The sequence below is a fragment of the Vulpes lagopus genome, chromosome 14, assembly GCF_018345385.1.
Source record: "Vulpes lagopus strain Blue_001 chromosome 14, ASM1834538v1, whole genome shotgun sequence".
In the NCBI taxonomy this organism is placed as follows: domain Eukaryota; kingdom Metazoa; phylum Chordata; class Mammalia; order Carnivora; family Canidae; genus Vulpes; species Vulpes lagopus.
In genome coordinates this window covers 31,627,173-31,643,895 of record NC_054837.1, presented here as the reverse complement: position 1 = coordinate 31,643,895, position 16,723 = coordinate 31,627,173, and the positions used below count along the sequence as shown (strand labels likewise).

Here is a 16,723-nt window from a genome sequence, read left to right as displayed (position 1 = left end):
ACCGGTTTTATTTTCTTGGAGCACTTGCTATCTGCAATTATCCATCGCTCATTTGCTCAGTTGCTCATCATCTGTCTCCCTCTTCATTAGAAAGCAGAGACTGAGGTCTGTTCCCTAACCTGTCTGTACTATTTCCTTCTCTGTAGAATGGAGCCATTCTGTGCACGGCACTTAGCACAGGGCTCAGCATCTGGAAGGCTCTGCATCGATTCATTCTAAAGTGCTTATTGTGAGCAAGCATTACCTGGCGGGCAGTGTCCCAGACAAAGCCTCTGCCCCCAGCATTCTAGTTGGGGGGGATGGTCAGAATGCAAAGAACAAATGAATGTGTAACATGCCAGGTGGTGCTCAGCGATAAGGGTGAGGGGCAGACTGGCAGAGCTGGCGCTATTCTGTTCTACACAAGGTGGCAGGGGAAGGCCTTTCTGATAAGGTGGCAGAGCAGTCATGAAGGAAGGAGCCAGGCAGATATCTGGGGGAACAGAGTGTCAAGCGGGGGCGGGGGGGGGGGGGGCGGTGTATCAGGCCCTGAGGCGAGGCGGGAGTCTGCAGGGCCGGTGCAGCGAGAGTGGGTGTGAGGCTGGGGGCTTGGGGGAGGAGAGCGCGGTCGGTCGCAGAGCTGGGGGTGGGGGCTCTGGGGTTTCTGGTGAATTGGGAAACTCCCACGAAGTGTGATCAATGACGCTGGCCCTGACAGAGGAAGTGGGAGAGGAGGGGGGGGGAAGGAGGGGGAAGCAGGAGGGTCAGGGGAGGGCGGGCAGCAGGGGAGGGGGAACAGGTGATGGGAGCAGCAGGGACACGGAGGAGGGGGAGCAGGTGATGGGAGCAGCAGGAGCAGGGACACGGGGGGGGGGGCAAAGGAGGGGGAAGCAGGGGGGTCAGGGGAGCCGCGGGATGAGGGCGGGCAGCAGGGGAGGGGGAGCAGGTGATGGGAGCAGCAGGGACACGGAGGAGGGGGAGCAGGTGATGGGAGCAGCAGGGACACGGAGCGGGGGGAGCAGGTGATGGGAGCAGCAGGGACACGGGGGGGGGAGCAGGTGATGGGAGCAGCAGGGACACGGAGCGGGGGGAGCAGGTGATGGGAGCAGCAGGAGCAGGGACACGGGGGGGGGGGGGGGCGAAGGAGGGGGAAGCAGGAGGGTCAGGGGAGGGCGGGCAGCAGGGGAGGGGGAACAGGTGATGGGAGCAGCAGGGACACGGAGGGGGGGGGAGCAGGTGATGGGAGCAGCAGGGACACGGGGGGCGGGGAGCAGGTGATGGGAGCAGCAGGGACACGGAGGGGGGGAGCAGGTGATGGGAGCAGCAGGGACACGGGGGGGGGAGCAGGTGATCGGAGCAGCAGAGACACGGAGGGGGGGGAGCAGGGGGGGCGGAGGGGCGAGAAGGCGGGGAGGCACCGGGGGAGCCCAGCGCCGCCGCCACCCCTGCACGCGGAACCCGAGGCTCTCCCGCCGCCTCCCGCGGAAACGGAAGCGAGGGCGTGGGCCCGAGACTGCCCCCACGGGGCGTGTCCTCGGACCGTCCGATCGGCGCCCCGCCCCGCCCCTCCCCGCCCCGCCCCGCCCCGCCGGCCCCGCCCGCCCCGCCGGCCCCGCCCCGCCCCCGCAGGCGCGCGCCCGAATCCGCGAGCCCAGGGCGTCCGGGGGCGGTCCGCGGCGCGGCGATGGCTCATAAAGCCGCGGGCCACCTGCCGGGCCGCTCCTCCGTGCGCCGCGGCCGTGGTGGTGCCCGCGCCCCGCGCCCCGCGCCCCCGCGCCCCGCGCCCCCCGGGTCCCGGTCCCCGTCGCCCCAGGGCGCAGAGCCGCGCAGACATGGGCAGCCGCGCCCGAGCGCGCTGGGCGGCCGCGGTGCTGGGCTTCGCCGGGCTGCTGTGCGCCGTGCTGGGCGCCGTCATGATCGTGGTGGTGCCGACGCTCATCAAGCAGCAGGTCCTCAAGGTGGGTGAGCGGGGCCGGGCGCCCCGAGGACCCTCCCGGCCGGGCGGGGGCGGGGCACGCGGCCTTCCTGGAGGCGCGCGGGCGGGGGCTGGGGAGGCCCGAAGGAGGGACCCCGGAGCGCGGGCGCGCGGACGGCCTGGAGCGTGGCCCCGGCGTGGCGCTGCCCTCGCTGCTCCCTCCGGCGCCCGGGCCGAGCCTGCCAAGACCGGGGCTGCGCGCTGCCTCGTCTCCTGCGGGCCCTCCGCTCGTGCGCTCCCGCGAGGCTCACGTGGGTGCCGGGCCTCCCCGGGAGGGTGCTCGCCGCAGCGCCCTGCGGTCGGCGCCCTCCCCGCGGAAAGCCCTGCGCAGAGCCCGGGCGCGGTGCTCCCGGCCTGGCCTCCCTGATGCAGGTTGGAAACGCGGAGGCAGGCACGGGCTCAGGGCTGTTTCCTCTGATCTCAGCCTTAGGCACGATTGCCCTTTCAACCATGGAGACAAACTAGCTGGCCCCAGACCGACAGACTCTGCCCTGGGTGTCTGGACAGCCCGCCTGGATGAGCTGCAGTTAAGGAAGCCCAGGGGCAGTGCAGAGGATCACAGCATTTCAGAGCTTTGTACCAGAGTCAGCACAAGCACTGTGGGGAGGAGAAACTGAGGCCTGCCTTGCCCAGACACTGAGCTGGGTGGGATAAAGATATGGATGATGTCACTTGCTCGTTGACGTCTCTTTTCCCCTTAGCTTACTTCTTGAAGGTGGGTTTCTTAAGAGTGAGACTTGTCCGTATTTCATGCCTGTGCCTCCTGCCCAGTTGCCCAGTACAGTGTGCCTGGGAATGAATGAATCACTGGATGAATGAACACTACAATCTGCTTATATCTGGCTGCCCCTTCTTGGGACCTGGCCATCTTTTTTTTTTTTTTTTAAATAAAGATGTTATTTATTTATTCATGACAGACACACAGAGAGAGGCAGAGACATAGGCAGAGGGAGAAGCAGGATCACGCCCTGATCCCAAGGCAGATGCTCAGCCACTGAGCCACCCAGGTGTCCCTGGGACCTGGCCATCTTTATTTATTTATTTTTATTTATTATTTATGATGGTAACACAGAGAGAGAGAGAGAGAGAGAGAGGCAGAGACACAGGCAGAGGGAGAAGCAGGCTCCATGCACCGGGAGCCCGATGTGGGATTCGATTCCAGGTCTCCAGGATCACGCCCTGAGCCAAAGGCAGGCGCCAAATCGCTGCGCCACCCAGGGATCCCACCTGGCCATCTTTAAACGTGGTGTGACGGCTGGCTTTTCTCAAGGTCTCTTGGAGTTATATTGACCACACTTTGTCCTTTTTGTTTTATTTTGTTTTTTGTTTTCAGGTCTTGTCCCATTCAGCCCTGTAGTCTGATTCCAAGGAGGTCCTGGCTGATGGTGACACTGAACCTTGAGTTCCTCTTCATTTTTTTTTTTTTAATTTTGCCTCTGGGGATGGCAGGAAAAACTAGTGTAGGGTTACCTTGGAGCGTTAGAACTGCTTTTTCTCTCCCATGGTGGCCAAGGGGTTATGCTTTTCAGAAAAGCTGTGTGAGCTCCATCTCAGTGAAAGCCCACGATGTGGTTTCTGTGAGGTGTGCTTCCTGGAGACACTGTCACCCAGGTGGTATAAGCATAAGGAGCCATCATGACCCTGTGCAAAGAGCTTCTTTATTTGGGGGTGTGAGGGTGGGTGGGTGGGCTTTGTAAGTTGATGAGGAGTCTCATCGGCCCCATCGTCCTTGGACGGGCTTCCGGGTGATTTCTTTCCGTGGATGTCAGTCAGGATAAGGACCATCTATCTGTTCTGTGCACCTCCGAATTCCCCACTCTAACTCTGGGCTTCCAAGGTGGAGAGTGCCAGGATCGTCAGTTGTGCTCGGGCTAGAATTTCCAGGCTTGAGGTTGAGTGAGAGCCACCCAGCATCCTATGTGAATATCCCAAAGATGATTGGTTTGGGTCTGAGTGGTGTGAAGACAGGAAGGCAAGCCCAGCCCACGACAGCCACTTCTTGGGCAGCCCAGGCTGAGCCCCGGCCAAGTGCCTTCCCGTGGAAGAAGGATGTCTGTGTTCAGGGGACTGAGTGGGTGGGACACTAAGAGAGGGAGGGACTGCCTGTTGGTGTTTTCTTTGGCTGTACATGGCCATGTGCAACTTGAATGGGAGGCCTTGTGCTTTAATTTCTATTTTTTTTAATGCTTTTTGGTTAACTAAAGAAGTCCACGTATAGAAGAAATGAATTCTTGCTTGCAAAAAAAATTCAAAGGGAAGGAAAAACGTTCCCTCCATTTTATTCCCTTTCTCAGATAATACCACTATCCTTGGCGTGTATCTCTCTATATGTGCTGCGGAAGCAGCACTGGCGTGTATCTTCTTTCTAGACCTCTGTTGATACATACGACGTGAGCACACGTTTGTACACATCACTGTATATTTTTGCATATACTGAGTGAGCTAAACTATGTATAAATATTCTCCAATTTGCTTTTTTTTTTAAGATTTTATTTATTTATTAGAGACACAGAAACAGAGAGAGAGGCAGAGACACAGGCAGAGGGAGAAGCAGGCTCCATGCAGGGAGCCCGACGTGGGACTTGATCGCGGGTCTCCAGGATCATGCCCCTGGCCAAAGGCGGCGCTAAACTGTTAAGCCCCCCCTCCCCCCCCCCCCCGCCCCACCGGACTGCCCTGTAATTTGCTTTTCAATTCATGGATATTTCTTGAAAATGTTTCCATGTCAGAATGTATAAATCTATTATGTTTCTTTTTTCACTGCTGCATGGTATTCCTATCCCCTTCATTATCTCCCTGTGTATCTACTGACTGGTTATTGTCTCTGTCTCAAGCAACTGGTGAATGTCCTGGTACACACCTCTCTGGGGTTGTATATGAATGCTTTGCATAGGGTAGCTTTCCAGAATAGAAACCTCTAGACCACGAAGTAGGATGGGTTTGAATTTTGACAGTTCCCACCCAATTGCCTTTCTGCAAAGCTCGAGCATTCATACCTCCAGCAAGAGTATGACACACCCAGTCCCCCCACATCTCTGCCATCATTGGAGATTATGCTGTATTGTGATCATTTTTTTGTTGTTGTTGTTAATCTGCTGGGTTTGATTTACATTTCTCAGGTTGCTGATGGGATTGAGTAGGGATGTGATGCATTTTGAAACTGGTGTCAGTTTCCAGAGCCCAGGGTTGCAGACCTGGCTGTGCCATTTGCTAGCTGGGGACCTCACGCCAGTTACTTCACCTCTTCCTTCAGCTCCGAGACGGGTCAGTTGTAGTTTGCCTGCCAGCAAGATTATAAAGTACAAAGGCGATTACATGTGTGACTAGTTTCTTATTTGAATCTGACCACAGCCTTGAGAAATAGGTTGAGCTCTGCTTTTGTTCTTTCCTACAGGTAAGGAAACTGAGGCATAGCAAAGGTGAACAGCTTGCTGGGGTTTATACAGCTTGTGGCGGTGGTAGGCCAGAGCCACAGTCCTGAGTCAGGCGCACAGGAAGTGAGGTGGGGGCCCTTCGTCTAGGGGATTGCTGGGCAGACGTTGGAAAGAAGGGACTAGATGTGTACGTGTTAGCACAGTTTGTACAACATGTAAATAATTGAAAAACACTCAGGTGCTATTTATGGGTTTTTAAAAAAATTTTTTTTTGATTTAAATTCAATTTGCCAACATACAGTATAACTCCCAGTGCTCATCCCATCAAGTGCCCCCCTCAGTGCCCGTGACCCAGTCACCCCATCCCCCTACCCTCCTTCCACTATTTATGTTTTTAAAACAAATGTCACAAAACAATAACCTGTATTTTCAATGGGTGACTATTAGTGCAGGTAAAATCAGAGAAGGGGTGGAAGGGCACATGTCGGCCTGGCAGGGCAGAGGGGGAGCATCGGGCTGCGGCCACGGAGGACATACTTTATCTGTAATGCTTCTACTTTTTTAAAAAATATTTTATTTATTTATTCATGAGAGAGAGGGAGAGACACAGGCAGAGGGAGAAGCAGGCTCCATGCAGGGAGTCAGACGTGGGACTCGATCCCAGGACTCCAGCATCACAACCTGAGCGAAAGGCAGACGCTCAGCCGCTGAGCCACCCAGGTGTCCCCCTACCTTTTCTTTTTTTAAACAAAGAGAATATTTGTTTGTTATGTGTTTAATTAAAAAGTAGTAAGGAATCCATAGCTTTTCCCAAAGAATGGCCAAAAGAATTAGCACCCAAACCGTGGGAGGCAGCAGAGGAGCCCTGTGGATTGAGGTCACCAGGAAAGGTCCGGGGAGAAGTGGGACTCATTCCTTCTACTTTCCCTCAGTAGGTAGGAGTGGACAGGAGGCGTCTAGCTGGAAGGCGCTAAGGAGTGCGGTCGTGAATTACTGTACACCAGGCAGTGTTCACAGCATCTTTGTGAATGTCATTGTCATCTTGTTTAGTCCTGGGAGAATCCTGGGACACTTCTCATTATCATTGTCAACAGTTAGGGAGACAGCAGCTTTGGAGAGGCATTTGCCCCAGGCAACCTTCCTGATGTGTGTGAAAATATCCAGGAAGGGCACATGGGTGGCTCAGTGGTTGAGCAACTGCCTTTGCCTGAGGTCATGATCCCAGGGTCCTGGGATCGAGTCCCACATTGGGCTCCCCACAGGGAGCTTGCTTCTTCTTCTTCTTTTTTTTTTTTTTTAAAGATTTATTTATTTATTCATGAAAGACACAGACTGAGAGAGAGGCAGAGGGAGAAGCAGGCTCCTCACAGGGAGCCCGATGTGGGACTCCATCCTGGATCTTGGGATCACGACCTGAGCCAAAGGCAGACGCTCAACCACTGAGTCACCCAGGTGTCCCTAAATACATAAAATCTTAAAAAAATATATCCTGGAGGAGGACCAGGAGAAATCTTGTATCTCCTGTCTAGAACTGAGCCTGGCATGCGTGGTCCTGCATTGAATGGATAAGGATTGCACAGCCCAGGTCCCTGGCAGTGTATTTCTAAGTTAGCAGGTGTCTCTGGTCCAACTGGGAAGGCCCAGCAGTGGGAGGGGTCCCTTGCTGCCTGGCCCACAGGGGAAGGGGCTCGCCTGCTGGGCCACCATGAGATGATAGGCCTCTGAGCCTTCTCCACATGCAGGAGGGGAGCTGGGTCCCTTCTACTGTCTTCAAGTTGGCTTTCTGGTTGGAATCAGCCTTGGGTGCTTTACCCACTAATAATTCCAGCTGCTGAAGGCTTCCTCAGCTTGTGTTTCCATCTCAGTAAATGACACCTCCATTAGCTTTCCCCAAGTGCAGAGGTGAAATCTTGGGCCATCCTTCATGTGATCTATCAGCAAATCCTATCGGCTTTATCTTCAAAGCATATCCGGATTCCAGCCCCTTTTTGACGTCACCACTGCAGCCTTCTCCATCCATTGCCTGGACTGGGGCAGTAGTCTCATCTCTGGTCTCTGTAGACAGCCAGAGGGATCCTGATAAAACAGTCGTCAAGCAAACAAACAAACAAACAAAAAACAGTTGTCAGATCATGTGCCCCCTCAGCTGGCCACCCTTGGAGGTTCCCTGTGTTACTGTGAGCCAGTTCTGTCCTCAGTGGCCTGGAGTCTCGCACAGTCTGGGCCCCCTTCCCTCTCTTACCTCACCCTCTCTTGGCTCCCTGCTCACCTGCCGAGCTATCTCCTTGATAGGAGCCTGCCAGGCCTGGCAGCACAGAGTCTCTGCTTGCATTCCCCTCTGTCCAGAAGGCTCACCCCCAGATATCTGTGTAGCCTGCCCCTCCTGGCCATAAAAGCAGCCTCCGTGAAGTTTATTTGTGCGTCGTCTTTCTGCCTCACGCGCACGGCTGTGTGCTGGGTAGGGGCTGCCCTGTGGCTCTCACTGCAGTGTCCCCGAGGGCCAGAGCAGCACTTGCCTCCATGGTCAGATGGTGGAGCAGAGAGGTGGTCAAGTGCTTTAGGTCGGCTTGTTTCCTTATCCTCTCTCCCCCCACAAGACTTGGGCTCAGACTCTGTTTTGCTCCCTCTTCCCTCAGCGAGAGCCACCCAGAGAACCTCAGGGATGTCATGCCCCTGGGGGGCTTTGTGCCCTCTGGCAAATGTCCTCTGCCCATCAGTTGGGCGGTGGGGGTTGATGGCAGATGAAAGGTAATGAGCACTTCTTACTCACTGGGCACCGTTCTGAGTGTTTTACACGTAGTAAATCATACGGTTGGGAATCCAGACGGCTACTGTTGCCTCTCTTCTACTGAGGGGATGGGAAGCACGGAGCCATGAGGTCACTTGCCCCAGGTCAAACGGCTGACACGGCAGGGCTGGGATTTCAGTCCGGGGAGCCCGCTGCCCTGGAGATCCCGCCGTCCCTGCTCGGAGGTGCTCAGCGGCTGGAGTTCCTCCCTGGCAGCGGGGCAGGCAGGCCCTGCTCGTCCTCCCACCCCGGGCCCACCCCGGGCCCACCCCGGGCCCACCTCTGCTTTTGCTTTCCCTGGCCAGCCAGAGGGCTCCGCCGCAGGCCTTTGTCCTTATAACCACCTCCCCAGAACCGCCTCCGGGATGCGCGCCTTCCAGGGCAGCCTGGCACAGCTGGGCTGTGTTCTAGAACCACAGACATCAGGGGAAGCTGGCAGGGCGGCCTCTCGGGCCTGTGTTCCCAACAAGCTCATGGTGGGCTTGGCCCGCTCTGCACCTCGGTGAAGCCCAGGCCACCATTGGGGGACACCTCAGAGCCACAGAGTGACCTCTCCCGTGCTCTCCCGCGGCCTCGGCCCCTGGCCAGATGGGGCCCCGCGGTGGCGCTGCTCTGGGGGTGCAGATGGGAGGCTGGGAGGCACTCCCTCTCGGGGGCAGTTGGGAGCCCAGGTTGGTTTTGTTTCCTCTTTCCCAGAGGGGGACTTCCTGTTCCTCCAAGGGCTCCTCGTCCCACTCTATGGTGACAGCTGGAAACCATGGGCTATTTTTAGCTCCCCCGAGTCTGGTTTATTTTCATTTTCCCTCTCTGGCTCCATGAGGGCGCGTGTGTGGACATGGATGTTGGTGTGTGTGCACGTGTGCTGACTGTGCACTCATGACTGGTGACACATGAACGCATGTTGGCAGGTGCACACGCATGCATGCGATCATGTTCTGGAGCACATGTATGCACATGTCGGCATGTCAACAGGGAGTACGAGTGTCTGCATTGGCATACACGCGTATGTGTATGGACGTGTATACACACGTGTTGATGTGCATCCACACGTGGTGGCACACGTGCGTGCATATCTGGACATACTCGAGCATACATGTTAGCATGTGTCCATGCGTGTTGGTGTGGTGATGTGCCCCATCACAGCCTGGCCCTCTCTTGGCCTGGCACTGGGGTGTGTCCATTGTGTCTGGCTCTTCCCATTCCATGAAATGTTCCCTTCCCAGAATGACTAATACTTGCTGTGCCTCCACTCAGTGATTCAACATGATTAGCTAGAACTTGGTTCAGCTCAGTTACCTGGAATCACCTTGTTCTGGCCTTTCTCTAGCAATGAATGACACAGAAGTGAGTCATGAATCGGTGTCAGAGACTTGCTTGATGAAGTTTCCCTTGGGCCCGTCCTGGTCACAGTGGACACAGGGCACAGGCATGTCCCCTCTGTCGTTGTCTGCGGGGCCTGCTGGTGGTCACCAGTGCCCAGAAGGGCCATCCCGTGTCCTTGGTCAGCTGCAGAGGGGCCCCTGGCTCATCAGTCACCCTCCAGGGCTGCTTTCCACCCCAAGGCTGACGCACACAGACTTCTGGTTCTTGATCTGAGAGCCCGGGGACTCTGGTGAGGAGTGTTGGGCCCCTGCCCAACCAGATCCACAAAGATCTGGTAACTTCAGTCCCATAAACACATTTATTATGCAGAGATTTCCATTGTATGCCTAGGCCCAAAATAAAACAAAACAAAAGGAGATGATCTTTTATGTACCTCATTTCCCTCCCCCTTTTCAAACGTGACCTTGGCCTCCACTGGCCCTGGGAGTGGCTGGCAGGAGCAGAAATGCAAAGAGAAGCAAAATACCACAAAACAGTCCATTCTTGGCTTTGCAGCTTGACAGGGCTCAGCAGCTGGGATCACAGGGTATCCGGGGTGATTCTGATCCAGAGTTCAAGCTGGTGGGTCCGCCTAGCACCTCCCTGAACCCAGAGGTCCAGGATGTTGGTGACCCCAGGCCTGGCTGTCTATTTTGTGCCTCCTCCTCCTCCCTCCCCCCGCCCCACTGTGTCTTCCTGTTCTCCAGCAGCCTTGTGCTGGGGAGGGGGAAGGAAAAGGAGTGGCCTGAACCTTGTTTGCTTCCTGGCATTTTGGGTGAAGTTCCTTCCACCTTTTCTGGAAGCGCCTAGAAGGACTCTTGAGACACTTTAAATGTCTGTTGTCTTGGTTTTCCTCTCACCTCCGTGGCCAGGCTCTTTGTCTCATTTCTCGGTGCCTCGTGATCTCCCTGACCCCTCGCTGTTGGTGTGACCTGGGGCTCAGCTCTTGGACATCCTTTCTGTGTCACGCATTCCCTGGGTGAGCTCAGCCACTCTCGGGCAGTAAGTGGCATCTATGTCCTGGCTACTGCCAAATTGATGTCCCAGGCCCAGGCCTTTCTCCAGTCCCAGCCTCCGGCATCCAGTGGCCCCCTCCGTATCTCAGTTTGGGTAGTGGGAAGTGCTTGCAGGACCCTGCCCGGCACCTGGCTCCTCATCACCATGCCCGGACCTTGTCCCTCTGGCCATATTCCTGTCTCTGTCTGTGACTCCTCTGGCTACTAGCCGCCCAGGCTGAAAGCCTTGGACCCAGCCTCGATTCTCATCCTTCTGTCTCTCTCACTTTGCACACTGGACCATCGGGACGTTTATGGCTTCCTTGTAACACAGTATGTCCAGAATCCCACCACTTCTTGCCATACCCATGGCTACTGCCCCTCTCCAAGGGGCCACAAGTTCTCACCTGGATTCCCATGGGCCTCCCTGTGTTCACCTTTGCTCCCTGGCCGGGTTTTCTTCACAAAGCAGCCCAAAAGAACCCCATGAATTCTGCAGTCGTATCACCGTCCTCCTCTGTTCAAAGCCCCCCACAGTGGGCCTGTGCCATCCCCCTGGGAGTCAAAGCCACATCCCTCTGTTGGCCCTCTAGGCTTGCACCATCTGCTCCTGACCCCTTCCTGCCCTCCCCTTCGCCTTGCTCTGGCCATTCCTGAGACACACCAGCACATTGCAGCTCAGCTCTTCCCTCTGCCTTCAACTCTCTCTTGATGTGCAAGACTCGCTGTCCCAGGGCTTTTTCTAGATCTCAGGTACTCTGGAGGCCCACCTTGACCTCCCCTGTTTCAATTTGCCGGCACCCTCCCCGATCCCCTGGGCTCTGATCCCTCCTTACCCCACTGTTTCTTCTGTAGCCTGTCACCCTGTGAGATACTACATACCTGTGCATTGTGTTTGTCGTTTGTTGTCTATTTCTCTCCGTGAGGATGTGGGGCCCATGAGGGGAGGGACCTTGGTTTTGTTTGTTGCTGTGTCCCAAGCACCTGGAATGATGCCTAACACATAAATCATAGGTTCTCAAATATTTATTGAATGGATGTTTAGAAGACAAGGGTGGTTTCATAGGGAGGTTTGTGACTAGTGGTGGTTTGTGGTCCTGCACGGGGATGTGGGGCTGACTTCCCTCCCCTACATGGGCCCCACTGCCGATCTCTGGCAAGCTTCCTTACTGCGCTGTCTGCTCCTGCATCTTCTTGCCACTCTGCTGTCTGTTCTCTCTGCTGCAGCTGGAATGCTCTTTAGAAAATGTAAGTTGGGGGATCCCTGGGTGGCGCAGTGGTTTGGCGCCTGCCTTTGGCCCAGGGCGCGATCCTGGAGACCCGGGATCGAATCCCACATCAGGCTCCTGGTGCATGGAGCCTGCTTCTCCCTCTGCCTGTGTCTCTGCCTCTCTCTCTCTCTCTGTATGACTATCATAAATAAATAAAAATTTAAAAAAATAGTTTAAAAAAAAAAAAAAAGAAAATGTAAGTTGGGTCATTTCACTACTGTGATTAAAAACTTCTTGCGTGGCCGGAAGCCTATCTGCCCCCATAGCCTGAAAGTCTCCTCTTCATGGGCCCCTGCCTGTGTCAACTCTCCCCAGAGTTCTTACCCTGTTCCAGCCCCACAGGCCTTTCTTTTCTTGCAGTGCACCTGTGTTCTTTCCCACCCCAGGGCCTTTGCATGTGCTATTCCTGCTCTGGAATGGAGCAGATGGCTCTTATGCTTGGTTCCTCTTTTATGCTTCAGCTCAAATGCAACCTCTTGAAAAAGATATGCACTGACCACCAACCTGCCCCGTGAACCCCACTCCCACTGTCTACCCTGTCTGTGCTATAACCACTCTGTGTTACTCTCTTCCAAACCTTTGCCATTCTCAGAAGTTATATTGGTCATATGCTTGAGGTTCCATGAGACAGGGCCTTGTCTGTGTTGTTCATGTCCCATCGTTGGGGACCCTGGTCCAGGGCAGAGACCTGGCTGGCATAGGACTTTGGGCTGAGGCTGGAAGGGATCCCAGCAGGGACCCTCAAAAACATGAGCTTTGGAACTGGACTCCTTAGATTCCATTACTGGCTCTTCCACTCCTTTCTATGTGATGGTGGTGAGTTACTTAACCATTCTGGGCTCTGGTTTCCCCAGGCCCACCTCCTAGGGTTGTAGCGAAGAAAATGCAGGAAAATACTTGCTATAGCACAATGCCTGGCACAGAGGAGCCACCGGGAGCCTGGTCTCTGTGATGGGGTCCTGGATCCAGCACCTGAGTCTTAACAAGCCTCCTATGACTTCTCTGTGATTCTGGTGACTGGGTGGTTCCTGCTTTGCTTGACCCCTTCTCTGTCCCAACATGATTTACAAAGATGTCGTCAGGGCTGTGAGTGGTAGGTCAAGAAACAGCGCCTGTCCTGGCTGAGGGGCTGGGGGGGGGCATGGGAGCTGGTCTGGAGCCCCTTCCTTCTGCTTCCTGGAGGGAGCAGGGATGGTCACTTGCATGGGGTGAGGGGTGGGGGGAAGAGCATGTTTCCCTTCTGCTGCATTTAAGCCGAGAGTCAGCATTAAAGTGGAATCATTTATGTGCCAACTCTGGTCCCCACCAGTAGAGACTCTGTGAGGCTGGAGAGGGAGACTCCGGTCCCTTCTGCTGATGATTTTACTCTGTAAGGGACTGTGGAGGTGTAGTCCAGGTGCCCTCACCCATGCAGAATCTTTACCTTGCACTCAGTGAATCATCTGTCGATTGGATTCTGGGTTCAGGTCAGCCTGGAGAGCACAGAGGGAGGGTGGCGAGGGAATTTCTCATGGCCCTACTTTTCTTCCTGGGGACCCTGTAATGAGGCAACCGGCAGGCTGAATGCAATCCTGGAGTTAAAGATTCCTTTTTTGGGGTATGTGTGCTTCCGTATCACTCACCATCGTCTCTATGTAGGGCCCACTTGCACTCTTCGGGGGAGAGACTGGCTGCTTTACAGTTCCCCAGGAGTCTCTGAAGGGAACCTTGTGGAGGGAGTTGAAGGGTAATTAGAGAATTTTCCTAGTGACTGGGAAAAGGTGCTGTGAATGTTCATTGGCTCTGATAGGCTGGGCCTGTGTTACATGCACCCCTCGGAGCCAGTCACCTTGGCTTGAGAAATGGGCTGCAGTGATTGGCCCAGGGAGTTAGGTTGGTGGGCTGGTGCCCTAAATGAGAAGGAAGTGGGGTAGGTGGGGTGGGGTTGTTAGCAAGAGAGGAAAAGGTAACAGGTAGCAAAAATGGTTGAAAGGCCCTTTGCCCCAGCTTTCCCTCTTTATGTCATTGCCTCAGTGACCCTGGCAGTTGCAGTGTTTGGTCCAATCGAAGACCTCTTGAGGGAGTGGTGACTTATCACCTAATTGTTTTTATCAGGGAGGGTTTCATAGTCTCTCAGATCGTTTTATCTGGAACTCAGCTTCATTTTTAATTTTTCCTTTGGGGAAAACAAAACCCAGAGGGAGCGGGGATTTACATGAGGCCACAGAGCAAATTGGCAATGAGTGCTGGCAGGGCAGATTGTCCCAGGTGAGCAGATGAAGTGGGATGCTGGGTGGAGGCCAGATGGGCCAGGGGAACAGGGCTTGGGAGAGGCTGAACAGTTGCAGGAGCACCTGGCATCCTCTATCCCTGTCTGCCATGTCCTGGCGGCAGGATTGGCAAGAGATGTTTTTTATAAACCGGGAGAGGCATCAGAGCTGGAGGTGTGCCAAAGTTCAGGCTTTGTCTGCCTTCGGTTGGTGGTTCCCAGGGTATGTGCTGGAGGGGAGGGTGGTGAGCGAGGGATGAGCTGAGACCCTGTGGCCTTTATCACAGTCTGCGCAGGTGCAGATGGTGGGGGGGGGGGGGGGTTGACCTGGAACCCTCGTAGCCAGCAGTAATATTCTGCAATGGGGCTTAGCACACCTGTAAGCAGTAGTCCCTAGAGGAATGGAGACCTACCAGCCTGCTGGCCCTTGCCCCAAACGTTGGGGCACATCCTTCTTCAGTGAGGACAGTGTGGAGGTGTGTGGGGTCAGGGCCCCTGAGTGCATCCCTGACAGGTGCCCTGGGTGCCTACGTGGTCATTTCCATTTGGGTAAGAGGCATGGGGCAGAGTGGCAGGCTGGGAGCTGGTAGGGGGTACTGAATGAGGTGGTGCAGCAGGTCACTGCCAAGGTCCGTCTCGAGTTCTCAAATCCCTGGGGTTCTCTCCAGCCCTTGGCCAGGCTTTTGGCATCCAGAAGATAAGGTGGATCCAAGAGCGTGGGCCTTGGAGCCAGACAGTCTGGTTCAGATGCTATTGCTGCCATTTCCTAGTTGTGTGCTTTTGGGCAAGTGACTTAACCTCTCTGTGCCTTACTTTTTTCTCTGTAAAATGGAATTAATGAAGGTATCTCCTCTCTAAGGCTCTTAAAAAGTGGAGTTGGCATATGTAAAGCACTCAGGATAACAGCAAGTGTCACATGAGTGTTTGCTCTTGCTATTGCCTTAACCTTACGGACATGTGCTTAGAGAAGGATTAGCCTCCCTCTGTTTCCCCTAAGTGGGATCGTACTGCACCCCCTTCCCTACGTCTTGCCATTCTCAGTGCATCGTTGTTGCTTTCTTTTCTAAAATCCTCCCAGCTCACCTGGGTAGCTCTCACTGGTCTGTCTGGAGGCCTGGGAAGCCTCCACCATGTGCATGTCCCAGCCATTCCTACGAGGGGCCATTTGGCTTTGTAAAACAACCAAAAAGCAGCCCGTGTGCGTGTGTGTGTGTTTTTTTTTCCCCCCACCCGAGGCTTTAGTTTGAAACATCTTATTTTGGAGAAATTGCCAGAACCGTGCAGGGGGCTGGCGTGAGCCCTCTCCCGAGCTCCGCTGATTGTTTGAGGTTTGTTTGTGAGGGGACCAGGCCAGTTTTTTTGGCAGGATGCCCCTCAATTTGGATCTGGCGGATTGTTTCCTCATGAGTGCACGTTTTCTTCCAACAGATTCCGACACAAAAGCCTCCTTGTGTGAATCAGATGGGAGTAGAGCTCTTCTGGCTGAGTTGGGGTGGGTGTCTGACCCAACCCCCCGGCTTGGCAGCCCCACCTGCAGCAGGCCAGGACTCCAGGGAGAGTTTGAACACAACCCCCCACTCCTCCACCCCCCGAGACAGCAAGAGCCAGTGATGCCTTCTGGCCTTGCCCCTCTCAGTTGTCCCCCCTCCGCCTGCTTTCTATTCTCACTCTGATTCCTCCCCCTTACGGGAAGCCCCCAGGCCCCAGGATCCTTCCAGCGGCCTTTTGCCCTCCCCACCTCTGGATTAACGGTGGAAGCATGACCACCTGTGGGCTGCACCGGACACTCCTCTGCCTCTGGGCTGCAGAGCTGAGGGGGGGCATCAGGGGGCCCTGGGACACTGGAGCAGGGGTGGGGGCGCCCCTCTGTTCTGCACCCCCCCAGCCCATCCCTCTGAATCCTGTAGAAACCCTGTGCCCCATCAGCCTGGCCCCATCTGGCCTCTGGGCGGGTGCTGGAGGTCATGCTGGCCCTACTGGGCCCCGAGCCCACTGCAGCCGGAATCCCTTGGCAGCTGCGGGAGACTCTGCATCCCCGGGACTTCCTTCGCCTGCCTGTTCCCAGGCTTCCTGGATTCCACCCACGGCGGCCTCTCGCTTCCTTGTTGCAACTCGGGAGTCTTTGATTTCTCTCTGGGGTGAAATAAAACGGGCTTCGAGGGAGGTGCCGGAGACACATGCAGTTAAGCAGAGACCTCACATCTGCGTGGTTGCCCCAAGACAGAAAAGCAGAACCCCGTGTACCCCCCAGAAGCCCCGGCAGAGGAGCTGTTCCTGGCCTGTTTTGCTCCCTGTTGTGTTCTCCTGTCTGCATCCTGAGATTTGGTCTGAGTGTCCGTTTTCCCAAAATTTATATATGGTAAACCTTACGCCCAGGTGATGGTATGAGGCCTTTGGGAAGTGATGGGGTCAGGAGGGTGGGGCCCTTATAAAAGCATTAGAGCCTTTTTATTTAGAGAGAGAGAAAGAGGGTAGAGGGATAAGCAGACTCCATACTGAGCAAAGAGCCCGACCCAGGGCTTGCTTGATCCAGTGACCTGAGCCAGCACCAAGAGTTGGAGGCTGAACCAACTGAGCCCCCCAGCCCCCCATTAGTGCCCTTTTAAAAGAATCCCCAGGAGCTCCCTTGCTGCTTCTGCCAGGTGAGGGCACAGCAAAAAGCCTACGACCCAGAAGAGGGCTCTCACCCGACCATGCTGGCACCTTGACCTCAGACTCCCCGCCTCGAGCA

At 55.4% G+C, this 16,723-nt stretch overlaps 1 protein-coding gene across 2 annotated transcripts in view; it reads left to right on the top strand.

Moving 5' to 3' along the window:
• The first annotated feature begins 1,646 nt into the window (after positions 1 to 1,646).
• The window catches only part of SCARB1 (scavenger receptor class B member 1), a 73,516-nt gene continuing 58,439 nt past the window's right edge, over positions 1,647 to 16,723 (top strand). Inside the window, exon 1 of one of the 2 annotated variants that reach the window (XM_041728519.1) lies at positions 1,647 to 1,937. In XM_041728519.1, the coding sequence (XP_041584453.1) occupies positions 1,812 to 1,937 (126 nt within the window). In that variant the 5' untranslated portion in view covers positions 1,647 to 1,811. The remainder of the gene's footprint in view (positions 1,938 to 16,723) is intronic. The other variant, XM_041728518.1, reaches the window with a different exon arrangement.